This window comes from Anopheles bellator, chromosome 2 (genome assembly GCF_943735745.2).
Source record: "Anopheles bellator chromosome 2, idAnoBellAS_SP24_06.2, whole genome shotgun sequence".
Taxonomy (NCBI): Eukaryota; Metazoa; Arthropoda; class Insecta; order Diptera; family Culicidae; genus Anopheles; species Anopheles bellator.
This window is the reverse complement of record NC_071286.1, coordinates 14,620,613-14,641,090: the sequence shown is the minus strand read 5'-3', so window position 1 is coordinate 14,641,090 and position 20,478 is coordinate 14,620,613. Positions and strand designations below refer to the sequence as shown.

At 51.9% G+C, this 20,478-nt stretch overlaps 3 protein-coding genes across 3 annotated transcripts; 1 reads left to right on the top strand and 2 right to left on the bottom strand.

Moving 5' to 3' along the window:
* Window positions 1–2,505: 2,505 nt before the first annotated feature.
* Window positions 2,506–7,887, top strand: LOC131211763 (serine protease inhibitor 88Ea-like). Its single transcript, XM_058205367.1, has 4 exons — window positions 2,506–2,729; window positions 6,069–6,741; window positions 6,806–6,920; window positions 7,012–7,887. Exons 2-4 carry the CDS (start codon window positions 6,094–6,096, stop codon window positions 7,563–7,565), a joined length of 1,317 nt encoding a protein of 438 aa, XP_058061350.1. The 5' UTR covers window positions 2,506–2,729; window positions 6,069–6,093; the 3' UTR covers window positions 7,566–7,887.
* A 120-nt stretch (window positions 7,888–8,007) lies between these two features.
* LOC131207051 (dipeptidyl peptidase 9) lies at window positions 8,008–19,570 on the bottom strand. The gene is made up of 8 exons (XM_058199660.1): window positions 18,821–19,570; window positions 18,472–18,751; window positions 11,123–11,402; window positions 10,221–11,040; window positions 9,776–10,135; window positions 9,477–9,699; window positions 9,214–9,406; window positions 8,008–9,135 (listed from the first exon to the last, which is right to left on the bottom strand). Exons 1-8 carry the CDS (start codon window positions 19,568–19,570, stop codon window positions 8,931–8,933), a joined length of 3,111 nt encoding a protein of 1,036 aa, XP_058055643.1. The 3' UTR covers window positions 8,008–8,930.
* On the bottom strand, window positions 14,253–14,859 carry LOC131206926 (zinc finger protein 512B-like). Its single transcript, XM_058199526.1, has 2 exons — window positions 14,819–14,859; window positions 14,253–14,747 (listed from the first exon to the last, which is right to left on the bottom strand). The coding sequence occupies exons 1-2, from the start codon at window positions 14,822–14,824 to the stop codon at window positions 14,253–14,255; spliced, it is 501 nt and encodes a 166-aa protein (XP_058055509.1). The 5' UTR covers window positions 14,825–14,859.
* Window positions 19,571–20,478: the final 908 nt, after the last annotated feature.

The window sequence follows — 20,478 nt, the reverse complement described above, 5'->3', positions numbered from 1 at the left end:
CCCAATGACAGCTGTCAACGATCAAGGCGCCCAGGGTTGCCTTCGCGGCTTCGATTGCGACTGTTGTACCGTTCGGGGAGCCAAAGTTTGAAAATGGCCAACGATTGAATTATTAAAGCCACGGACAGCTAATTTCAATACCGGTTTCAATCAAGCGATTGTCCAACGTATTCGACATTCGTTTCATTGGTCCTTCCAACCAACGGCCGGCGTGAAGAATATTTATTATTATTCTACGATTTTCATTATCGATTCGACACGAACGTTGCTAGTTTGCGTCATCATCGGGCCGCGTGTTAACGCGCATTGAAGAGATCAAGGTGGAAAATCGGTTTGCAGTGGATGGGACGATAGGACTCAGACAGCGCAAAGTACGATAGGTGTTCGGCATTGTACCGCAACACCACTATCGCTGGAAATCATCTCACTCAATCACCAACTTCCGGTCGGTGGAAAAGACCTCTCTCCATTTACTTCTCCTGTTTTCCGTTTCCGCCGATCGCTTTTCGGTTACACTTTTCGGATGGCAATCATCACCAGAATCCGAGATTATTGTATTCGTTTTCGATTCTGTGAGGTGCGTGTTGCGATACAGATAACCGCAGCGCCCATTCAGAGGCTGGAGCAAACAGACGATTGTATTGAATCACAAATGTAGTCACGCTGTAAACATTGTTGTTCTTTGGTGCGCGGCATGAGTCAAGAAGGGTCGCTTCACAAACGAACGGAGTTTGAAAATGACTCCTCGGTGATAAATCAATTTTTTTTGGTTTGTGCGACGTTGAAGCGCTTGCGGTTTAGAATTCGATGGCACACTGCTGCTAAATGGCTCCCCTGTAGCTCTGCTCTAACGCTTGCTGACCTTACCCTTGTACCCCTCCACGTCATGATGATGGCGTTGTGCTAGTCCCGGTGGCTTCGGCATCAGTTGGAAAAACCAACCCCGCCGAACAATCGTAGTTAAACGTAGTGGGGTAGTAAAACCTCGGCCGCGCACTGCTGCCGGCCATGGAAGGCAATTGTTTGGAGCGTCAATATTTATGTACTTGTGCCAGCTGATGTCGCCCGTGAATGCAGGGGAATTCCCCGTACTCGCTCATGACTACCGGTAATATGCACTAGGTGTGGGGGCCGGTGCACCGGTGCACTTCTGGACCGGGAAGCTGCTCGAAGGCTCTTTTGACTGAGAGTTGCGTGCCGTTGACTTAATCACTAGTGTACGTCACTGGCTATCATTCTGAATCGAGTTTATTTAAAAGGCTAATACGCTGACTGACAACCCCAACCGGTGGACAGATATGATTATCGAACACTATCGGAGATACAGCAAAGGTGTATTGAATCTATGAGTTCCTATAAATTCAATTCGGTTCTATTCGAGTTGTAATACAACGCGCTACCGGGACATAACTACCCTTCGGTCGAAGTCTTATGCAAAGTTCCAGCAAACTTTCAACATTTCGTCTCTCGGCCGCTGCCACGAATTCCTCGTTAAGACCCTTGGCGAAAATCTTCATCGTTTGCCGATGAACACACACATGCTCCACTGTGTCTGCAGTTTCTTCTGCTCCATCGCTGACCGGTTTGCCTTTACCAACTTACGGCCGCGGTCATGGTCAAAACCAGCGCTAGATCGTTCACTTTTTGCCCCAAAGGCCCGCGATCTAGGGAGAGTGCGTGATTATAGGGTTTTGCTTTTCTTATGTGGGGCTTCATAAGTCTCCAACTTGAAGGACCTGGAGCGATTTTTTTGGCACTCTTTCGGCGCTGTCTGGAATGGGTGATCCTTTTTATGGAATTGCGTTAGCGGGGCCCGGACACGGACGTGACAACCTTCCAGCGGTACGCCTTTGTCGTCGTATTTCCGCGTTTCCCGTGCTTTGGTCAACGATGAAACAAAGCAGCACTGATCAAAGCAGATCTTCGGATTTAGTGTTTGCGTCTGGTTTAGCTGAGGGAACGAGAAGGTTTTATGGGAGATCGAAGGTGACGGAGTTTATCGGGCTGTTCTTGCTCTTCTGCCTACGTGTTTTACTACCCCCGAGATGGAGTTATGATTACACATTTCCAAACAGGCTTGCAGCTGCCACCGAACCGTTACCGCGCTACGTGCCGCCCCCCAAAGACCGCTTATCTAATGCACTGCACACCACGGTGCAACGAAGCGGATAGATCGTACGGAACAAACACCGATGCGAACGGGTAGGTCCTTTTTGGTCAAAGCTGTAAAAACATCGATTAAAATTTATTGGCCCACCGGGAAAAGAACCGCAGTCTCGCATCGACTAGCCACCGCAACTAAATACTGATTTGTAGTTAAAGCACTTCCCAAATAGTACAGTTCGTTGCGTCTGGCATTTTGTACAGCAGTGTCCACGGAACACGCACACAGCGATCGCGATGATCGTCGATGATCGGAGAGACCCGCGAGTTGCGCCGGTATGTGTACGCGGCGAAGTCATAAGCGTTAGCGAGTGCGCGGAAACGGCTCAGTTGCGTAGCAGCCTTAAACCGCTTCGGTAGCGCGGTCCTCGATCGATCGGTTACAATCGATGAGAAACGGCCACCGTTGAAAGGGCCCCACGGTGTCGCGAGAGAAATTAAAGTTAACCACATTGTGCCATTTTTACAGCAGTAATACCCCGAGAAAGGGAGAAAGTTACAGGGCGAGGCGTGTGCAAGTTGAGTTTCAGTGGCGGAAAGGTTGGACCGAAGTGCGTATAGCAAAGGTTAGTAATGGCTGCTCGCCGTGCCGCGTTTCGCCTTCAAACCACGCAAGGTCGCAAATTGTTTGCTTGTAGTTCGATCGGTTGAAGCTGTGCTGCAGCAGACGCAAGAACGGATCAGAGGAACTGGGACAAAGTGTGAATAGTTTAGGGCAAAGTTTGTTCGTTAGTCGTAGCGTAAACTTACGCGTTTTCAGACCGTCCATTTCGTGGTGAGCGGGCGATCACCCGAGCGGCTGATTGTATGATGGTCATCGAAGGAAGTCAGCGATTGAAAATGCGTCTGTCCACGTCAAAATGGCTCCGATCAAGCGTTTTTCTTTTTTGTTACGTTTCCATCCGCACATCGGAATCGCTCGATTGGGTTGAAGAGCGCTTGGACATTCCAGCCAGCCACGAGTGGCGCGGAAGCTGCAAACCATTAAGAGAGCACGAGCGAGCGAGAGAGAAAGACAGAGCAAGAGAGAGAGAGAGAGAGAATTTGATCTCAAATGTCCATAACAAGGCGTACGAAAATGAAAGTGAAACAGAAAAGGAAGCCAGGGCTTCGTCAGGCAGACACCCTGCTGCTGCTGTAGGCGCGCAAGACAAGATCATGTCGCTGCGCGGCTCGTAATCATCACCCGCACTCACTCTCACCGGACAGCTATTCCGGACGGGACCGGGGGCCGGGGCCCGCGGTTAAGTAACGCGGTGGCCCTGTGCGGGACAGAGAGGCGAAGAAAGGCGAACGGAACGAAGCGAGAGAGCGCACGAAGCGGAACCACCGTCCGGAGCGATCACGCCCGATCGCCCGGTTCCGATGGGAAGCCACCACGGGCAAGGGAGGGAGCACGTAAGGAAGCGCGGTTATGTAATAGCGTCGGGGGCATCGAGGATGACCCAATGCGCGGCACGAGGCCTCTCGTAATGCGCACGCTAACGCATCCGCGGCCAGACACACGCCAGCCCGAAAACGGGAGCTAAAGCTAACCTTCAATCTGTTTGACGTCGACTGAAGAAGGTTGAAGAAAGTTTGTGGGCCTTTGCAAGCGCTACGTGTGACCAACTTTATCGGAGTACTTTCAAGCATCGGAATGGGAACACGACACCGACCAGGGGTTGGTGGTTGTGAACCGCTCCAAGGTCTTGATATTCAAATTGCGAACCGATTTACCAAAAGCTATCCTGTCCCTTCCTTTAAGTCGTTCAATTCACGGGTCTGCGGCGGCGTCGTCAGTAGTGTATCCTTCAGCCAGTCACGCACACAAACTGCACGCAGGTCCATGACTCATGTTTCGCCGCGCCAATGAAACTCAACCAACCCACGCATTGGCTTCCACCAACGAAATTTGCAAGCGGAGGGATGTTGCAATACGCTAGTCACTCGTCACCCGTGTTGGGAAAGTTGGGAAACTTCAATGCGGGTTTACGCAAAACCCGCAACAAATACGCGGATATCGAAACGGATGTGAAGAGCGAACAGCCCACCTCGGTGCAGCAGCCAGGAAAATTTGGTTATCGCTTGAAATGTTGAATAGAAACGGTGTATTAACCGTGTGCCAACTGCCAACCTGCATCGTCGTGGGAATGGCCACACACGTTTCACTAGTGGCGAGGCAATCTATTGTTTGATTCGCTGATTTTACTATTTACTTGTAGCTTTCTTGTGCTTCTGGTGAGAAAGAATTCGCCACAACCCCGTTGTTTATGCGGCCTCAACTTATGAACGGCCGGTTATCGGTTACGGGCGTTGCGCTGGGGTGCTGGTAAGGTCATTTTGCGGCTTGTGTGATCATCCGACCGAAAGAAGACAAAAAAAAACGACGAATGATTCACCGCCACGTCTGGTTTTTTAACAAAAACTTCCCCCATTAACAGGCGGCTTCCGCAAAAGGCGCCAACAATGGCCGCAAAGAAAGCTCGTTTGTCTCGCCGGTGGTTTGGTTTAATGGACTGACGATAAACTTTGCCTTCGGCGGCCGTTTCCGGTTCAAGTGCTGCGTAACAATGCGCGCTACACCAAGTACTACACTTTTGCTATTGCTACGCGTTTACGCGTCTTGCGTGGAGTTTCTTTTGCCGTGGCGGTGCAATGAATTTCGGTACATCTTTTTTATGCGTCTCGAAAAACACAATTAATTCAATTAAAACTTGCATTTGCTCTCTCGTACACGCTTCGTCACGAAACTTTCATGCCGGTGTTCGGTCGGCTCCCCACGTGGCGTTAACATTGACCGGTTAGGGCTTTAGATTTTCACGCCATTCGGTCCGGACCATTGTTGCAGCGAGACGAGCCATTGTTGCTGCGATTATTAACCTTCCTCGGGGCACTGTTCTGCACTCCACTAATTGAAAGTGGACTGTGTTAAATAATGTGTTGCATTTGGCAGTGTGCATTTAGTTGCATTATGACCATCTTTAGTATACGAGAAGTACATCGAATTGCTCGGTCGAATGCTTCATATGATTGCGCTTTTTATTGAATCGATCGATTTAAGGTACCGTGCGATCGAAAGTGTACTGTGCAGTGCAATCTTAGGCGCCTTGCAAAGCAAAGCTGCCACCTGCATTATATTGGATGAGCATGCATCTTAGCGATGGCCTCAACTAAATGTGATGCCCTTATTTGGCGGGATGATGATGATGATGGAAACATATGCGTAGGTGTGTGACAATCGCAGTTGGCAGACTTGTAGCTATCGCAGAGTAGGTAAATACAGATCTAGTAAAGTGGTCCTTGAAGTGATCGTGTTGTAGCCTTCAGCACTCCATATTGGGGATGCATCTTGATTTTTTTTCCAACAGATTCTTGAAGAAGTACTTGAAATGCAACAAGCATCGTTATGAGAATAAAAAAATCTGAATGGCGATAACAGAGCAGTTGATTACATCACTTGTCGACGCCCCAGTAATTGATAAGCTTAGTCATCCATGTTCCGGACATGGCGATTTTCGCTTTCTTCATTCTTTGATCAGAGCCGTGTAATCTCGCTGAGACAACACTTTCGCTCTGTCCCCGCTCTTCTGACGTCGTGACATTGAAACGGTAGCATCCACAGGCCACGGCAAACAACCGAGCGATCTTCGGTTCCAAGGAAAAGTAAATTAAACTCTACGACCCTGTCCGACACATTCGTCCGAAGTGCTCACGTCTTCCGCTATGCTTGGCCCGTTGTTGGGGATATGTTTATTGTTTGTTTCTGGGTTTTACCCATCACTTTCAGTCGGGGTACCGCTTCACAGAAGAACACTTCACCGGCTGTTCCGTCTCGGTTCTGCCCCTTCAAAGGCCAATGAACGTCTACGTCGACGTTCGCTACCAACGGGAACATCGCTAACATTTTGACCTTATCCTTCTAGAAATTCCGATCGTCACTCGTCCAAAATGCGTGTAACGTGTGCCACGGCGGGAACGTGGTTCGTGCTGGTCGCACTGCTCAGCATCCTTGTGCCACAGCCTGCCTACGGCCAGTGCTTCTCGGAGAACGATAAAAAGTCCGACAAAATTGATGCGAACCAATCGCGGGGTCGGCTGTACAAGGGCGAATCGATCTTTACGCTGCAGCTGCTGGATGCCATCAACACGGCCACACCGAACGAGAATGTGTTCTTCTCGCCCTACAGCCTGTACAACGTGATGCTGCTAATGTACTTCGGAGCTCGAGACACAACTGAAAAGCTGCTCCGTACCGGCCTCAGCCTTCAGTGGACCGATAGTAAGGCAACGGCCCACGAGGCGTACGATACCGCGCGTCGCTCGCTGGTCGGGCGGTTCAGCGAAGGCTCGGCCGTTGGCTTCAGCTCGGTCGACAAACTGTTCTTCGGCCGGCAGATACCGATCGCGAGCTGCATACAGGAGAAGTTTTCGGAAACGATCGAGCTGCTCGACTACCAAAAAGATCCGGAGGGCCAGCGGCAGTACATTAACCATTGGGTGGAGAACGCCACCCGGGGACAGATCAAAGATTTGCTGTTGCCGGGAACGATCTCACAGAACACGAAACTGGCGATCGCCAATGCTGCGTACTTTAAGGTAAGGACGATGATGACGCTAAGGACGACAAGTTCTTGACGATCTCTTTGCTGTGTTGTTCTAGGGCTCTTGGCAAACCAAATTCAAGGCCGCTGAAACGAAGAAAGAAATCTTTTACGTTTCCGCCGACCGGCAGGAGTTCGTCGACATGATGCACGTCGAGGGAACGTTTAGCCATGGTAAGAGCGGGGGCACCACGTACCTGAGTCGGTGTGGTCAAACTCTGTTGTGGTGTGCTGGCTGACCGCGATACTGTTTTGCCTCTTTCAGCGGCCAATGAAAAGCTCGGCTGTCACATTCTCGAGCTACCGTATAGTTTCGGCGACGAAGGGTCCAACAGTGCGGACGCCAACGGCAATCAGGTTTCGATGTTCGTGTTCCTTCCGCCGGCTGAACCGAATTCCCTCGCCAAGCTGCTCGCGCGCCTCGCCGCCGAAACCGACATCCTGCAGGAGGTTGTTAACGATGGCATCTCGCGCAAGGTCGACGTGAAGCTGCCCAAGTTTAGCATCGAGAAGATGGTCGAATTGAAACCGGTGCTCGATCGGCTCGGAATGGGCAAACTGTTTGAAAATACCGCCAACTTTACCGGCTTCACAGGCGGCGTGGAACCGATCGGATTCGACGAGGTACTGCAAAAGTCGAAGATCGAAGTCAACGAGGAGGGTTCGGTGGCGGCGTCTGCTACGGTGGCGTTCAGCTTCCGGTCATCGCGCCCGGCCGACCCTGCCATGTTCCACTGCAACCATCCGTTCGTTTTCCTCATCTACGACTTTACCAGCCGGGCGGTTCTGTTTAACGGTATCTACCGTCAGCCGGAGTAGAGATGGATGAACCGCTGAACGCGTTGGACGGATTTAGCATTATTTATTGGTGCGGCGCGCAAAGTGTATGCTCTCCCCGTGGGCGAGGCGGCCGATTGCCGCAAAAGCTAGAACTCAAATACCATCGGTAGCACCGAACAGTGAAGAATGGAGGTGAGAGGACCAAAGGAAAGGACAAACCAACTGGTGACCCGCTAGAAAGAAAGATGGTAACGTTACGCCCCCTTTCGACCACACGAGGAGGGTCACCCTTTTTTAACCATTTACGACAAACTAGTGTACTGTTTTCTCGATAAGAAGTTAAAAATAAATAAAACTCTGGAAGCATAACACACACAACGCGTGGTCAAATGAATGATCGTGCTTCACGGTGAAGCAGCAACAGGAGCACAAACGTTTTGTATATATTTTATATATTTTCTTATAAATTCCTACACATAAAAGATAACAACGGAACGACACAGCAAAACCTGCAGTAAAACAAGTAAAAGTAAAAGTTTGCCCATGCGATTTTCGCCGTCAGTGTTTATGGCCATTTGAAACGGGTGAACGCCACAATTTCCACGATTGAAGCCCTTATCGCGCCGCGCTGGGCAGGTACGGAGAAAACAGGTGATAGTAACGATAAAAATTCGAAAGAATCGAAAACACAAGAGTAAAAACGTGAACTACCCAGCAGTCACTATTAAAAAAACACTTCACAAAACGGTAAACGCACCACAAAAACGCGAACCACAGAACCTGGGGCATATTCACGACTGTTTTTACTGTTTTTTCGCCACCAACACGCGTGTCTTGCACGAGATCCGTACGTGTTTTGTTTTTGTCACCCTACCCGATAGATCGGAATACCGGTGGCTGGTTTGGGCGGGGCAGACAATGGTAATGGGGCCATGGTAAAACAAACAAAAACTAATACGAAACCACTGCTGCACAATGGTACGAGTTATAAAAGACGATCGACACGCGATTGATCACCGCCACGTTTGAGCGCGGTTAAGCTAGAGCATTGCTGTTGCCGCGGGAAGCACACGAGACGCGAGTAAAACGTAACACGGGAAGCCCTTATCGTAATCATTGCCTGCGGTGATGCTTCTTGAGCGGCGGACGCCCGATCCGGCACCGCTGCAGTTTCCGTAGTAGATCCGCCACCGAAAGGAACGTTGACGGATGGCGTGGCAAGCTAGAGTCGGAGCAGTCTGACAAGCGGGAAGCCAACGGAGAGTGTTCCGGCGAGTAAGTTCCGGCGCGCGTCGACGCACGGCACGGGCACAACGGTCGGAAGCACCGGAAAATAGTCCAGAGCCATGCTCTCCAATTCGCGCACCGGAAGCGGCGTCGTGCCGTCGATCGTTCGGGTTTCGTTCAGAGGTGGTTCTGCAGAAAGGAGAGCAGCTTCGTTTCGTAGTGTTTGCTGGCTTCCAGGTTGCGCAGGGAGTGCCGCTCGTTCGGGTAGACCTGCAGCTGATACGGTTTGTTGGCGCGCACCAACCGATTGACCAGCTGGGACGTGTGGTAAAAGTGCACGTTCTCATCGATCAGCCCGTGGATGATGAGCAGACGATTGTCCCTGCGGGTTGAGAGATGGGATGGTGAGCTGGGTGTAGATCTTAGAGGACGTGGGCACGCGCCATAAAGGGATGCTTACTCGTCCGGGAACTTCTGGATGTAATTGAGAACCGAGCCGGCCGTGTAACCGGATCGGTTGCTATCCGGCAGGTCCATGTAGCGCTCGGTGTAACCCGTATCGTAGTACTCCCAGCTTGTCACCGGTGCACCGGCAATGGACAGCTTGAACACCTCCGGGTACTGCACCAATCCCATCAGGCTTAGGTAACCCCCTGATGGAGAAGCGCCGGAAGCGGTTAGAGGCTCTTCATGGTGCCCATCGACCCTCTAAACTTCACCTACCGTACGACCAGCCGTGTATAGCCACTCGGTCCATGTCGATGTAACCGAGCTGATCGGCTAATATGCGTAGCACCTCCACCTGATCGGCCAGCTCAACCGTTCCCATTCGGCACCGGATGTACGATTCGAACTCTACGCCCCGATGCCGGGAACCGCGCGAATCGACACACACCACGCAGTAGCCCTGCGAGGCGAGCATATGCATCCGGAGCTGGCGCATGCCCTACGGCGAGAATCACGGGGCACACACGCATGCGATTAGAACCAAACCAAACGAAGGGCCATCGGCGGTTCGTTACCTTGAACGTATTGTTGACCGTTTGCACCTCCGGTCCACCGTACACGTTCAGCACGGTCGGGTACTTGACACCGAGCGCGAAGTTGTGCGGCTTGAACACCATCGCGTACAGGACGTCCCCGGTCGAGATGCGCGGACTGTGGATGGACGGGTTGTACTGAGTATTTTCCGACGGTCTACCTTCCGTCAGGTAGCCCACTGAGATCAGTTCCAGTGCGTCGACCGGTGGCATCTGGGGCGGCGCCGTGGAAGCCCTGCCGCCTGTCTCGACACCATCGCCCTCACCGTGCCTTATCCTAATCAGTTCCCACGATGGCAGCGTGTAGATGTTGCAGTACGTTTGCAGAAATATCGTACAGTCCTGCGAAGCGGAACCCGACGGGAGGACAACATTAGGTGAGCTCCCTCTTCTCGGCATGCTGCGAATGAATCCCGGTGGCACTTACATCGTTAAAATCGACCGTAAACGAGTACCCGGGCATGGTGAGCAACCGAAGGGCGTTCGGTTTCGCGAGGCTCACCACGTATAGGTGCTTCTCGAGGGGCGTCTCCCGGAGGCCCATAAAGTAGACCAACCGGTGGGCCCGGTCGAACCACACGTTACGGCCCAGCACTTCCCACGGTCCACCCGTAAGGGCCACCTTGCTAACGATACGTGGCACCAGCGTGCTCCCAACGCTGGCTGACAATTCCCCGACGACCGGTTGCGAGTGAACCGTCGTGACCCTCGGCTGACTTCCGATGCTCGCAGCCGTACTATTATTGCTGTGACTACAACTAGTATTGCTGTTGCTATTACTACTATGACTACTATTGCTACTGCTACAACTAGTGTGACTGTTGCTATGGCTACCGCCGGTAGCTAGACTAGAAGTGATCAAGTACAGATGGCGGAAGCCCGTCTCCTCCGAGGCCCACAGGAACGTAATCTCGTGGTCGGTCAGTTCGATAAAATGTAGCAGCTCGTGCACGTTCACCCAGCTGGCGGATGTTTCCGTGTAGATCACCTGCATCGGGCGAGTGCTCTTATCCAGCGGCGAGCGCCATCCGGACGACGACGACGCCGCAGCCGTGCCCTGCTGTTGCGGGTGCTGTTGTGGTTGCGTTTGTGACTGACTGGTCGTGCCGGGCGCCCCAGGGTGACTGGCTGCGGCGCACGGATTCGGGGAGGATGCTAAGCTGCTGTAGATTTCGCAAAAATTATCCACCGGCAGTAGCACCACCTCTAGTCGCTGCTGGGGACGATCAAGCAGCTGCGCCCAAACACTACAGGAACGGAGTGGTAAGAAAATGGGTTTAGAGCTTTCTCTCTCTCTCTCTGCTGCCCCCCGTCCGCCCAGTAACTTACTACTTCGAGTCCGGTGTCCAGCCGACGCGCACGATATACTCGAGCCATGGGAAGGCGAACGTTAGCGGACACTGTAGCTCCTTGATGCAGATGTCTGTAATGCGCAGGCTTTCGGACAACCGGAACTGCACCAGCTTCAGCTTGGACTTGGCGTTCGGGGTGCCGGCCCGCGGGAAGCGATACTCTTCGTGGTCGCGCCCCGAAGACTGCGACGAGGGGAACGTGTAGAGGCTGACGTCGCTTTCGTCCACCTCCTCGTACACAATGCGATAGATTTCGTCTGAAGGAAGAGTTAGGGAATCGATTTAACTCACTTTAGGGAAACTCACTTGTTGAATTTGTACATAACTTAAACAACATGATTTAACATTAAATAAGTAATGGCTGCAAGAGCACAACAACTCTGGAACAGCGAAAAGGGTCCACCAAAAACAAAGCGAAGAGACGCGTTTTAAACATGTAAAACAATCAAAAGCAAATGGTGAACAGGATGGTTGCCAAACTGCGAGCGTTCCAATCATCGGTCGCAATCACGCGACGATCGTCTGCGTAATGCACGCTGAAGAAAGGGGCACCGCGTGCGCATTGTAACACATTTTATGGCATTTTATTTACATTGTGCCGGATCACCACTCGCACCATCGGCCAGTCGACCCTTAATTGGTTAGCGCCACCGTGGAAAGAGAGAGAGAAAGAAGCCAAATAGGCTGTCCGTTTTGCATCATTTCGCCAACGATCGTGTCATTCCAGCGTGCCCAGCGCACGAAAACGGGCTTCATTCCTCATAGGAAACGCATGGCCATGGGTATGTTGGCCGGTACCGGCCGAACTGTAACACGGTTACAGCTCGTCAGAGCGCTCATTAGTAGGCAAACGTGCAGAATGTTGAATCGATCGTACACGCGCGCGACAGCAGACGAAAGCAGATCCGTCTTTCAGGAGGAGATCGAACTGTCTGTCGGTGGCATGGCACGGTACTCAAGCTGTCACACGTGTGGTCACGCACGTTCGCGCGCCATATTCCACTTATTGGCTCCGTCCCGTGCAAGCGAGCCCATTTTTTGTTTATTTCTGAATATTTTCTCACACTCCAGTGGCCACGGTTCCATCGTGAGCTAGCTTGGTTGGCCAGTTGGTTGAAAAATGCAGTAAACAAAAGCGAAGCAAAGAAGGAACGGGGGAACGCCATTTGCGCGGCGCGCCAAAAACAAACGCGAGGTTGCCTCATGCGCGTAACGTGCGGCCACGCAAAGCGGAGAGTTTGTTGGAGAAAAGGGCAGAAGAACTACAAAATAGTAACAAGCCACGTCAATTAAGGTACATAATATTACTACACATCATCATGATGGGCCCCGCGTCGTTTTGCACGTCCTGTTACCGCGTTCATTGTTTGCACAGTTCACACAGCTTATGTTTCGGGAAGAAACATGTAGTTCCATAAACTTTAATTGAACAAAACATCGCCAGTCATGGCTGCAGCTTGACACGGTGTTTATTAATGATGACTCATCTTCTTCATCAGTATGTAAGCCGAAATGGTGTCAACCAACGATCAAATCTTAATTTTGGATCAACCAATCAAGTACTAATCGATAATCAGACAGTTGTCGACAGCCGACAGGATCAACTCCAACTGAAACTAAACTTGAACTGAAATTCGGCTGAAGTCTGTTTCGAGACGAAACCTGCTACTTTTTTGCCTAATTAATTTTTAAAATATATAACTATCGGTGGCCAAGATCTTCGTCGACCGTCAGTCGAACGACGATGGCATAATCAGAGCAAAGAGTCTCGAACTTGAGTGAATTGAGTACCCTATGGGACATGGTCCATACGAAGAACAGCAGTTGGGCGTAATGAACCCTTGCGAAGTCATCAATCCATTTTAATGTATGGACTATAAACTTACTGAACACGAAGCCGGCAAATAGTACACAGAAGCATAGAAGCATAATGGATCATTAGGAGAGGCAACCTTTAGGTGTTAAAGTGTAGCTCCATTGCTCAATCAGCCAACGCAAATTGCTTGCAATGGCAGCGCAGAACCGCAGTACAAACTGGCGTAGTTTGACTTAATTACCGGGCACGGCAGAGTTTAGTGTCCCGCTCTATCAATCGAATCGCTTCAACTTCTGCTATAATTGCGGGCGCCTCTGCGTTAGCCTTTCGCTTTCGCCATATTGAACGGGGCACCGACGTGAGATACCCTGAGACGTCTACTAACTCATCCATTACTCAGTGACCCCTCGGGTCTCCGCGGGAACCACACATTCACTGGACCACTGGAGCCCCACCAACCATACGGTGGGGGCCCGTCGCCAGTGCGACTGGTTTGAAGTGTAAATTAACTCGTCGTCGTAGTCCGCCGCACCGACACGCCGACGGAGTGATACCGAATCGGGCGGTAAGATAATTTGTCGATCATACACCAACCACCAAAGGAGGAGGTTGCCACCACCGGTTGGCCGACGTTCGCTGGCCTAATGACACGGTGGCCCCATAATCGATGCGGTGGTGGCTGCGGCTCGCTACATTACATGACATGACCGGCCGTCATGCTCCCTGGTGACCACCATTTGGGGCAGACCTTTCCAAAGCCCCGGTTTTCTGGGGGGAACACGAAGGTAACGACCACGCGCAGACACGACTTCTGCTATGTTCGATTATTGATACAGCTGGGATTTGGTCCGGGCAACCCGGCTCCGGGCACCAGGACGGGAGACAGAGCTCGATGAGCCCCCCCCCAATGGGCTCTCTAATTTGAATTTAGCAACTACGATGTACTGTTTAATCGATGCTCTTTTGATTCGAGCGTCAATCAATCAACCGGTTCTTTCGTGTTGAGTGAATTGCGGAGAGCGTGAACGAGCTTTCCGCGTAGAATGAACCGCTAGAAGTCGAATACTTTACGGCGCAACCCTACACTGGATGGCGTACCTCCGACTTGGAAATCAATGTGCAATGAATGGACGCTTTGTGTTAAATTTTCCATGTCCACCGCTTGAGACATGTACGGGGATGAGTCTCTAGAGAGCGAGAGTCAACTTTATTTACAAAACCTAATCAGATCACAGGAACAACTCAAATCGCCGCTAGTCTAACGGACGATCTCTAGCTGCCCACGCGCGCCTTAGTGCCAGTGGGACTTCTTCTTGATGTGGATCGAAACGGGCACATGCTTCTCGATGTACACCTTCTTCTCCACGATCACCGGGACCTTCTTTTCTATGTGCACCGGGTACGGCTTGGGCACCTCGACGTACTCCTTGTGGATGACCGGTACCTTGACGGGCACCTTTACCGGGTACGGGACTGGGCGGTCCACGTGCACCTTCTTTTCGACGATGACCGGCACCTTCTTCTCCACGATCACCGGAACCTTCTTCTCGACGTGCACCGGATACGGTACCTTCACCTCCACCGGCACGTGCTTCGTCACCTCGACCGGGTACGGCACCGGGACCTTCTTCTCGATCGTAATGTGCTTCACCACTTCCTTGTGCTCGCCGAAATCATGGCCACCGAAGTCGTCACCGCCAAAGTCCCACACACCGCGCTTGGCTTTGCCGCCCTCAACGGCGGCCCCGGCAGCGATGGCCAGCGCCATGGACAGCACGATGAAAGTCTGCCGAAAAAGTGTTCACAATCAGACGCGATCTCCGTAACGGCTCGATTATGGCCGCCAAATGTGCTTACCTTCATGACGATCGACGGTGATAGTTTAAAGGTCCCCAAAAATTGGCACTTCAGCCACGGATCTTGCAATTGTTCGGTAAAGCCTTTCGAGCAGAATCACTACTGCCACTGCTTTGCGCTGTTCGACCTGTGTCTTGCTGCAGAACACCGACGAATGATGCTACCCTGCCGGCCACCGATCGGTTTTATAGCGATCGGTTTTCAGCCCCCCCGAAACACGGCCAACCGTATCTGCCCCAGTAGTAGGGATCCACGGTTCTCCGGTGGCGGCGCATCGAAGGAACGAGGCGCAGAAACTTCGGCATACGGCGTGCACTTTCTGAGGCAACATCTTTGCCACACTTCCTACGCCGACCGCCCTAGCGGCGGGGTGGTCCTAGTTTTCGGAACCGCTTGTTCGCGTGCGTGCATGCACCCGGCGCGCAGGGATGGCCCAATTGCAAAGGGGCCGTTTCTCCGATGCACCATGCGAGTTTGTGAGCGAAAGAAAAGAGTTAGTTGGGAGCGTTTGAAAAAGATGCCACACGCAAGACAAAAGCATTGGTGGTGATCAACCGGGGTGCACTTTGTCACCGGATCAGATAGGACAACATTGTCGAACCCCTTCTTGCTGGCCCACTCTCTCGATCACCCACCAACCGATTGATGGAGTCCATTTTCCAGATCATTTCTCGGTGATAATAAATCAACACACTACTGCCGGGACTGGTTGTCTTTTGAAAGCGCCAAAGAGGGAGTTTTACGTAAAGATTTATTACTTTTCACCGAGCGCACGCAGTTCGCGGCACGTCGGTGTTTGCCCATTGGTAACGCGTCGTTGATCGGCTGTGATTTGTGGCAGTGGCCGTGGCGGCACCCCTCTTTTCGGAGGAGATTGCTATCGACAAACGGATTGAGCTACAAAATCTATAGCGCCGCCTCGGGGCCACTAGTTGGGGCCATAATTTATGTCACCGAGCCAGCCAGCCGCGGTTACTACACGGAGCGGCTTAGTAAGATGGGAAAATGTGTGAAAAGTGTCCAGCACGGCCACGTATCGCCATCGGGGCACGTTAAGTAATCCTTCGGAGTGAAAACTTTTGAGGATTTTCGAAACGAAAGATGTGTTGTCAAATTTTTATTACAAAAATTGGCTCATCAACGTTTGATAATATTAGTTCAATGTGAAGTAAAAACACTGTCTTCAAGAATCCTCCGCCGGAACGGTAGACACATCTGGCTTAACCAACACCAACCGGGGCTGCGTTACGAACGTTCCGGAGTTTTGCAAAAGGGGCCCCAAAACAATCGAAACAACACACCACAAACAATGATGGTACCCGAACGGCGTACTACTTAACCGGCTGATGTCGCGATTTTTTTTCGCCACGCATTAACACCCGGTGCACCGCGCGGGTGGTAAAGAACATCGCCCCGCTAGGAAATGCACTACTGTAGACGCAAGATGCAGTCATGCAGCACCGGAGGCCAATTATGCTCCCAGGCAAGCAGGCCGGACCAAAGCTCCTAAAGCCCGCTTATCAATGCGGTCTGACTTGGCGTTGCGCGTATGCTAAAGCGAGCGTGTTCTCTGTTGAAATGATACCGGGGCGGGCACGGCCTGGCGAAATTGGCACTGCCATTACGACGTCGCGCTCCTTTCGAGTTCTCAAATCAGCCACATAAGTGGCTGGCAACATATCAACAGGGCGCGTGCGATGGCGCGAACTTCGCGCCATCGGGTGATTGAAGCGGGCGCCAGACACGGCACGGAACCGCAGCACGCGCAATCGAACACGACGATGATTATTGTCCGCCAGAAGTTGTTGCTGTTTCTTCGTTCACAGATTCAATTGTTTTACCGAAGCAATTTAGCATAAAGCGGGGCGGGCGTGAGATGAGTGTTGAAAATCCGACCCGAGTGTGGTCACACACTCGGTGGTGGACGGTGAACTTTGTATGCTGACCACTTAACCAAAACCCCCCCATCATCGATCGGCAAACATATCGCGAGATATTGTCCAAAAATACCGCTGATCATGCTGCGGATCAACCCCCGGGATGGCGCAATCGTCTGACGGATTTGGATCACGTGAGCGTACGTGACGCCGCAAGCCGGGAAGGGAGCACAACCGAACGGGAGCATCGGCCGCGGGCGGCGCATGGCATTTCTCCCCTTTCGAACCGTAGCCAACGTTCACCCAAGGCGCGGCGTAGCCCGGCGAACGAGGAAAGTAATATAGATTGTGGGCCCCAAGTCGGTGAAGGTCGTTCGCGTTCGTCGACATGAACGGTGATGAGTTTCGGGGTTTTTCTTTACCCAATTATGCTCAGCCGTCAAATTGCGGCGGCACAATCGATCGGTTCGATCGCGTGGCTATCGATGATCATCGGGCGAGCATCCGTATAATTTCGTTACTTTGCGGTGCCATTTGGTACGCCATCGACTTTGTGTGGGTAATTTCGTTTTTGTAAAACTCGATCGTTGATCGCTGCAGCTTGGGCAATTTCTGTACCATAAGAAAGTTCTCGGCTTTTCTGTTTCGTTTTACCATAACAAAGAACAGACTTTCTTTTTTTACAATCGGAGGTTACGATCAAGCAAAGTAATTCAATTTAATAATTGTTTTAGTATTTGCATTTAATTTTCTAATTATTCGTATTTTAATTGAAAATAGGGTCACTTTTCCTCTTATCGTTCACCCAAGACGTTGGGCCATTAGGCCTAAGCTTGGCCCATATACTGCTGATCTTTTCTGCCATAATTTGGCGTCATAATTAGTAAACATCCGCCAAAAAAAGGCAATCAACGAAGCGAAGAAGGATGCGATAAATAGCGATGCTGTTGTGGTGCGATTGGTCACACATCTGTTGCGCCATGCGGTCACACCGGTCGTCCGCCATGGGTGGTGACCTACAACTTGCGCAAATATTGAAGCCAAAACGTATGGCGTGTTTTAGACAGGACTTCAAACTATTGTTAGTAGTGACAAGCTAAACAATACTAAAACTTCCCCGAATTGCCTGGCCATTCCGCACCAATCCAAACATTGATCTGCGCGATCCGATCGAACTATCGTAAACAGATAGTAAAAGCATCATCGCAACCCTCACAAGATTTACAACATGGGTTCGCGGAGTCGACGTTAGGAGTTCGGCGGAGCAGGAAAGCGGAGTGTGAAACCGATGCAGTGCATCCGAGTGCACTAATGTAGCACCCAAGGGCAGGTCGGCCGATCGATACAGCGGATTTAGTTACAAGTATTGCATCAACAAGCCGATGTTTAGGCGCCATTTGTTTTTTCTTTAATACGATCGAAAGTAATCCATCCGTGTAATGCTGAGCGCACCGTATGGCCACCGGCCGGGGTTGGGTGTAGGCAGCAAATGTCACAGTGTGGCCGTGAAACACACGAGCGCGGCTGCATGGAACCGAAACGGACCATAAACCACGCATTGCGACACTTCCACTAACCACAAACGATGAACCACGTTAAAGCATTATTAAATCACACAGAAATTGATGACCGTGTCCCAACTCGTGTCCGGAGACGCGAGAAATCGCACTTCGGACTTAATAACGTTACCCCATTTTTTGTTTGGCAAAACATTTAAATTCAAATGCTTGCAACTAAATACGGGGTCAATACGCGATCGATCGGAAATGCACTTACCGTCGCTTTCCGGTTGCCACCAGAAGCCCTGATAGCGGCTGAACTCTTCTTGCATCACGTACGACGGTACACCGGCCGTGAGTGGGTCGTCGGCAAACGAGCGGCGTCCGTCGTGCGCGTACGTCAACCGCTCACTGTGCCCACTGTGCGTGTGCACCACCCAGATGTCCCCGTTGCACACGAACCCTACCAGATCGGAGTTGTGCGGACAGATCTGTGGATCAATGGCGGCGGCCGCTCGCTGAAAGATCCTCAATTCCGACGGAAACAATGTGCTGTCCTGAAAGGGAAGATAGAAATGGCGGTGTTAAGCTGCTTGTGGCTCACTCCGTTCGCCGAAAGTCCTTACCCCGTAGCCGGTGTCCAAACACTGGTACAGTGTGTTGCATGCTGGGAAGACAATTTTTCCGCTCGATTTGTGCAACTCATACGAGGTGATGCCCCAGATCGAGAGGCGTTTGCGTTCGAGCAGCAACTGCACCTCTCGCGAGTTGCTCGTCGACAGGTGTCCCACGACCGGTTCAAGCAGCGGATGCCATTCCATCATCCGCGGTTGGTGCTGCTGCTGCTGTTCGCCGGTGTGATTCTGATCCCCGTCCGTAGCCCCTCGGGCCGGGACGTCCGTGTAGAACAGCATCGTGTCCCAGCCGTTGACAGGTGCACTGAGGAAATACACCCTGGTCCTTCCATCGGACAGCGTGCGGAAGTTGACGCACATCGGAAAGGAAGCGGCCATAGTGATGGCCATTTGGCGGCGCGTTTCACTGACGATGCTCTTCAGCTCGGACCAGCTCTTTTTGCGTGGCACTGACGATTCCTCATCGGCCGCCAGAGCTCTTCGTCCCGGGAACGATGTAAGTCCGTTCAACAACCCACTGCCGGTGGTGGCACCGGAACCGGTGGTCCCGTTGGCGGACTGCTCGTGGCGCGTAGAGTACTCCGGATACGTTCCGTGGCAGCCAACCAGCACGTCCAGGGAATCCGTAGCCATGGGGCAGGGTGCGTAGCTTGCCGGCAGTATGCCCCCGGTGGTGGCATAACTCGCACCTCCTTCGACCCGCTCGGTGCCGCCACCTGCACCGCCCCCCGTGCCATCCATTTTCTTCCTAATCTTCGACCACAGCCGGCCCGCTTCCTCCAAGTTGGCCAACGGTGCGAACAGTAATCCCACCAGATGACCGAGGTATAGTTCACCCAGCTTTTCCACCGGTTCCGGATCAGTGGCTCGCAAAGAGTGCGTCCGTCTGTGGAGCGCGGGTTACCCACGGACGCGTGTCGGAATGTTTACACCAGAGCGGGTTCGTCTAACAGCGCAATAAAGGATGAACAAGGATAGCGATAGCGTTAGCTCGGGACGATCACAAATCCTTACACCTTCGATTTGGGGGCGGGAAAAATAATACACATTTCAGTGGCACTGCAGGTGGCAAGGAACTGCGAAAGACAAATTGCTACCGATGGTCGGGCGCGCAGAACGCGATTAACGCCACCGAACCCGTCCTTCGACCTTATCACTGACGTTTCTTGTGCGTATCAGCGCAGCGACGTGCGTTCACCTCTATAATTGCGTTACACGACGGGAAAATTTGTTTTGCTCCGCCGCGGGTCGTACGGCGGCTGTCACAGAATTGGGTGTCGCGCCACTTTTCTTTTCAATTTTTCCGACGACAGGCCTCCTCTTTGCAGGGGCAGCAACGAACAAAACAAAAAACAGTGATGAAGAAATGAAAAATGCCAACCAACCGAGCCTACACACAGCCACGCACGTACACGCGCGCTCCACACACCAAGGTTGCCTGGCGCTGGTGCGCTGCAATGTTTTCGGGCGACTTCTACTGCGTTGCTACGGATTTGCTTTCGACACAGGCAGCCTTATCGTTGCGATTGCAGCCTTTTCGATCACAGCAACCCGTTCATCGCAACGCTAAATGGTGGGTCATTTTTGGTTTTCTCGGTTCCCGGAAAGAAAAACGACGATCACACAAAGAAAGTGGAGCCGAGGTCACG